Source organism: Parasteatoda tepidariorum, chromosome X1, assembly GCF_043381705.1.
Source record: "Parasteatoda tepidariorum isolate YZ-2023 chromosome X1, CAS_Ptep_4.0, whole genome shotgun sequence".
NCBI classification, from domain to species: domain Eukaryota; kingdom Metazoa; phylum Arthropoda; class Arachnida; order Araneae; family Theridiidae; genus Parasteatoda; species Parasteatoda tepidariorum.
The window spans coordinates 46,990,035-46,996,527 of NC_092214.1; the positions used below are offsets into that span (position 1 = coordinate 46,990,035).

Here is a 6,493-nt window from a genome sequence, read left to right on the forward strand (position 1 = left end):
AATTTTACGTTTACAGCATTTGCTCTATTGCAGAAAAACTAAAGTTCATGTTTGATCTCACTTTTACTAAATTCAGGAAAATAAGTTTCAAAATAATAAGAAACACCAGGAAGCTGCTATTTTTTATCAAACACTCTGATTGATTTCCCAGAAAAGATTAATGTATAATAAATAAATATATTATTTATTTATTGCTACGCTCAAAATCATTTTCATCATTGTTTTTCTAATCGTTGGTTGAATTTCCAACTCAAAGATGTTTGGAAATATACAAAAAATTAAATAAAATATGAATAAAAAAAGTAAGTTAGCCTAATTAGTATTCTAGACAAAAAAAACTCATGATATTGTCATAACCTAAATAAGACATGAACCAGGGTTTCCGCTACGGTAGCTTTTTTCGCAAAATGCGAAAAGACCCCTCAAAAATGCTAAAATTCAACAAAGCATTTTCGCATTTTTGCTAAAGGATTTTACTAAATTCCATTTAAAAAAAGGCTTCCGCGAAAAACCATGACGCTAACATCCATGAAGTAGATGTATTGAAAAAGCATGAACTGAGCATTGACCATAAACATGCTGTAGAAAACAAGGCCTTGATGGAGAGCAATGCGTGGGGGAAATCTGTTGCAAAATCAATTTCCAGTGCTAATGAATCAGTTATTTCAGCAATGAAAATAGTCTATATGCAAGCAAAGGAACATTTGGCTACTAGAAAGTTTAGTTCAATAAAAGATTTGTGCATAGATTTAGGTTGTTCCAGTCTCAGTGGATTGAATATAGGTACAGCCTCTTATGAAAGTTATGACAGCATTCGGGACATGGAAATGGCTCTTGCCATGACCATTCAAGAAAAAATACTGCATAAAGTTAATTCAGCAAGATGGTTCTCCGTCATAATTGATGAATGTACGGATGTTTCCATAGATCAAAGTTTAATTATCTACCTAAAAGTGCTTCATCAAGGTAGATTGTCTACACATTATCTAAGTTTAGTAGAAATGGAGGGTGCAAGTGCTAATTTTATTTATTCTTCTTTGATAAAGACACTTGAGAGTTTGAAAATAGATGTTACAAAATGCTCATCCTTAGGTACAGATGGACCTTCAGTTATGACTGGTGTTAGAGCGGGGGTTGCTGCTCTGTTCAAAAACCAAAATCCGCATTTAATTTCAGTACATTGTGTGGCACATAGGCTAGCATTAGCCGTGAGCCAAGCAGCGTCTGAGAGTGCTTACCTGGTAAAGTTTCAGGACATAATAAAAAGAATTCACTCTTATTTTGAATGCTCCCCTGCAAATACCAGGCGATTGAAGAATGTTCAAGATATCCTTGAACAAAAATCAAGGAAATTCATAAAGTTATCAACAACTCGGTGGTTGTCTTTGGGGAATTCAGTTACAGCTCTGGATTGCAACTGGCAAGCTCTTGTTAGTGTTTTAATGGAAGACAAACGTCCTGTTGTTCAAGGGTTGTTAAAAAATATAACTACTTTTTTGTTTTTAGCAACCACTGCCATCATGAATGATATCATGTTCAACATTAATAAATTAAGCCTCATATTTCAAAAATCTAATTTAAATTTTGAATATGTTCAATCAAGTGTGAAGGCTTGTATTTCAAGTTTAGAAGNTCAGGTAATGAAAAACCTCTATTAATAACCTTTGTGGTACAAAAGCACATATGTTCATGCACATATAACGTCTGTATAGATATAGATCACGATACGGAAATATCCCCAAAATTTTGGAGAAAAAATATATGTAGAGGTTTGTTTTTGGGTGGCTACTAATTATACCCTTCTGGTTTGTCCCTTTTTGTGATGATTTTTTTATTATTTTTTATGGTTCTTCTGGGCCACTGCCCAGTAACTGAGTGCTCGATCTTCACCATATCATGTCACAGGTCTAGGGTTCTACCCTCTGAGACAAGATTGACTTTGTCTTTCTTTCCTTCAGTGGGTCAATAAAAAAGGTACCAAGCATGCTTGGGGACTAAACTCTAGAAGTTCCCGCAATTAGCTAACCATTTGATCAGAACTTCTGCTCCTTTTATTGGTAAGGGTTATAAAATTTGATTTTTTTCGCTAGGATTTTTGTCCAACAATAAATAAATCAACTCTGACTAAAATCAAAACCCTAAACTCAGCGGCGCAACAGCTCATAGAGGGCCAGAGCCTACTGTGCCCATCTCAGTTTTCTTGACCTTTGGTCCCTGGGATGCAGGAGCAGATGTTCCGGTTAGGTGGTCAGCCGAACGCGGAACCCCCAGTGTTTAGTTCCCAAGCATGCTTGGTACTCATTTATCGACCCACTGAAGGGATGAAAGGCTGAGTCAACCTTGCCCGGTCCGAGGATCGAACCCAGAACCTGTGGCACGGGAGTGCGAAGCGCTTCTACTCAGCCACCGGGCGTCTAAAATATAAATAATATTATATTTTCTATTTGTTATTTAGTTTAACAAAGGTGTATAACAAACTGATTTCTCACAACTGTAAAACTTCATCAACACAATAAATACCAATCTTAAGCGTGCACAAACACGTTAGTATACGAAACTACTGTTTGTAGTTATTTGTGTTTCAAAGTCAGTAGCTATGCCAGCGCCATCAGTACAGTTTCTCGTGGCAAAATTTGCAAGTACAAGAAAGTCGTACTTTTTTTTAAATATCTTGTTAACGATGAAGAAATATATCTTGAAAAAAATTAACAGACGAAAATATATGTAATAACAAACAAAATGCAATAACAGAACATTTTAATTTTTTTTCGGTGGGGGGGGGGGAGTAGTTTGTTAGAGGGTTGCACCTCCTATTATATTATTCTGCCAGCACCCTTGATAGGCAATTAGTGTAACTCATAAAAAGCAAAAATATAAACGTTTCTGAATAAAAGCGTTAAAAATACATGAAATTTGAAACTTACTACAGAAAATCATGCGCTCTTATAAGCAATTCAATGTTTTCAACAAGTATTTCATTCCTTTAGCCAAAAACTATTAGTGTATAAAGCGTCCAACAAATGAAGTATGAAGTCCTTAGTAGAAGTAAAGCTAAGGTTTATTAGCCAAAGAAAGCAACATGCAAACGTATTATCTTCTTGACATTGAAAGCTACTCGTTTATCATTACCATCATCAGAGAGTTTGTTCCTTAGAGAGAAATAGCAAGTGACATAACCATGTGCATTAGTTGGGTGAAGGCAACTTAATCCACAAGAAAGGGATCTTGAAGTGAACATCTTAATTCATCTCCTTTATTGCTGTCCTTCGTGGATGTCATTCGAAGAATCACCGGCTATTTTTTATGACCGCCACTTTGCTAGTTGGACATCACTTTGCGGTACGAATAACCCCTCACAATGTGACATTTTATCCCCCTTCAATAGTATATAACCGTAGCAAATAAAGGTATTTACAGACAGAAACATTTACTTCATATGTTGACTGAAATCTTGATGGTATATAATATAAGCTCTCAGTAAGAATTTTGGGGAAAATAAATAGCGAAATGATTAATGCTGTCAAGTTTTCAGTTTTTTTTTATCAATATTGTTTATTAAAAAAAATATTGTTTTTCTGTTCAAATTCATTATTGTATTGCAACACTTAAAACCTGATTTCTCAACAGCCTCTTAGGAAGTAGATTACAAAATAATTTCCTTTACAGATCTTAAAACAAATGAATTTACAATATGCACATTGAAAATTAACATCTGCTTGTTCTTAGTAACACAATATGTTATTCGAGTAACCAATAACGTTTTAATTTAAAACTACTGAGGACAGTCCTTCAATCTTAGGAAATTGAAAAGTTTTGAGCTCCCAAATGAAAAATACACCTTTTTAACCAAAAAAATTTTGTTTATCTTCATCTATTTCAATTCATTTTTCAGCTTTCTACACTGTTAGAAATTTCTCGAAATAAATGGCTAAATAACAATTTAGTGAATGGTTATTTTACCATATTTAATTAAAACAGTCAAATAACCATAAATAAAATGGTAATCAAACAGTTAAGTTTGAGAAAAACTGTTTATTAACTGCTTTCGCTTAATACGGTTAAACAACCAGAATCTTATCTCGCCAACTAGACCAACTATCTTACCACCTAATGAAGCTAATTAGTTCTTTGCAATTGAATACATATCATAGCCGAGCGGGCTTATTTGTCAATCTCATGACCGGCAGAACTGGAGTTCGAGTTCTAGTGTTGACACCACAATATTTCCTCCATTCCCTCCAACACATGAGGAATTTTCAGTGCTTGGCACTCTTCAATGCCTATTACCTTACGGAATGTCGAGCTCCTATGTCTAGTTAAATAATTAATAATTTTTTACTTTTATGAAAAATGCTAGTTGTAAATGGTTAAAAAAACTGTATAGTTTTGTATTCATGGTTTTATAACTGTACTTTTTGTAGATGTTTTCAAAACCATAAAGGAAAAAATTGGTCTTTACCGTAATTTTTACGGTTAATCGGATGGACAGACAGCTGCCAGTTATTTTACCATAATTTTAAAATAAAAATTTTAACAGTGTAGAAAAGCCTTGCTTAATTATTAACCTTACTTTATATTCAAGGTATAGCCGCATTTTCATTACAGAAAGCTAAAGCTTTGCTCCAGAGTAAGAGGAACCATTTTATAGAATAATAATCGCACTAAATTATTTATATCCAAAAAAAATATGCATATGTTTGCAGCAAATTTACAAAATAAACTTCTAAACTGCTCCTGGGAATATTAAACAATGTACCCATATTTTTATGAATGAATGCAGAAACTCAAACGTCTCTTACTTAACAAGTAACTTAAATCAACTTATTTTATGCATATAATTATAGTTTCGAAATCTAATGCAAAAAATATATAACAATTAGCTCTAAAGCAATCGACCCCATTTTACAGAATGAAATTCATAGAAATGCTTTTCGTCATAATATAAATCTCAAGGTGCAAATTTGCAAAATATGTTTACCATAAATAATTATTTTCGTAGCCTTCATAACCCTTCATCCATAGCGTTCTTAAAATACATACACTGTAAACAATTCCTGATAAAATTACGGTATAAAGTACCGACACTTTGAGAGCATCATCCGTAAAATATTATATCGTAATTTTTACAATAATATTTATTTATTTCGAGTGATTCAGTGATTTTACGGAAAGTATTATTGTAAAAATTACGATATATCAGATATTTTTGTTCCTCAACATGTTCCGGTGAAAATGGATTTCACATTTTTTACCTTAATTTGTACAGCCTTACCTTAATTTGTACAATTTGTCTGGAATTTTCTACAGTGTACAGCGCGGGTTTGCTAGTATCTAAACTATTTACATTAATCAGTTTTATGCGTGCTTTGACGCATTAATATTATATTAATATTCTATTATCTTATTTAGTGAGAGTCCGATTATTAGATAAAAAGTTATTAATATAGACTTTTCTTTTTATTCTTCTTTTTTTACTGTGCGAAATTTACATTTTTTGTGTGCTTTTCTAGACATAGGAAATTCTTTTTTGTTTCTTATCTGATCAATTTATGCAAATATATTCTTAGAATTAAAAATTGTACAAATTGAACTTTTTATACAACTCTTAAATGATGAAAAGTATGCAAACAACTCTCATTAAGCAAGAAAATGAAAAGAAGAAAAAGAGATAAAAAAATAAATAAAAACGGCAGATCACCTTTATACTCATCCCCGGTATAAGATGAAGCAAGCTTTAAAGAAGAATTAACTGTAATTAACCTTTCGACAGCTTCGGTAATTATATACATAAGGAGATAACTTTGCTTAATCTTCGTCCTAATCCATAATCGATTAACCTTTCGTTAATTGCAATCTTTCTCATTTAAACCTTTCTCAACAGTTTGTCTCTACTTTTTCTAACTATTTTATTGATAATGACCCTTTAAAACCAATGATTGAGAAACCTCTGAATAAAATTATTACGTGTGTTTGTTTGTGCTTTCTTATAAATATTTCTTATTTCAAATATTTTAATAATAATCCTTTTTACATTAAATAAATATTGAATAAAAATGAAATGAAAATAACGATTATTTATTTTAATTGCTTATTTTATGATCCTTTCGCATTAAGCAGTGCATACCTTGTAATTTATTTCACCTTTTTAAAGTTTACTTGAGAACACCGTGTTTTATAATAATTTCGACGTTACGTTGTCTTAAAATTATACAACTACTGCACACAAACAAAACACTAGGTACAATACTATTATTAAGTTATATTGTTTATAATAATTCCAGCCTTTTTAAGGGTGTTATTCCAACTTATTCCATTAAGGTAGTTATTTCTTATTCTAAAGTTAAATTGAAGTGTTTCATAATAATTTCCCCTTCAAAATATTTTAAATTTATAAGTAAGAAACTACTTTGTTAAAGAAACAGAAATAAAGTACTTGTAAAGGTGGAAAATTGAATTTTCTCTTCCATTTTTGTTCAAAAGGTTGCTTCTTATT

At 31.9% G+C, this 6,493-nt stretch overlaps 1 protein-coding gene across 1 annotated transcript; it reads left to right on the forward strand.

The window, feature by feature from the left end:
• The first annotated feature begins 599 nt into the window (after window positions 1–599).
• On the forward strand, window positions 600–1,658 carry LOC139426983 (zinc finger protein 862-like). The gene has a single exon (XM_071187255.1). The coding sequence runs from the start codon at window positions 600–602 to the stop codon at window positions 1,656–1,658; it is 1,059 nt and encodes a 352-aa protein (XP_071043356.1).
• The last annotated feature ends 4,835 nt before the right edge of the window (window positions 1,659–6,493 follow it).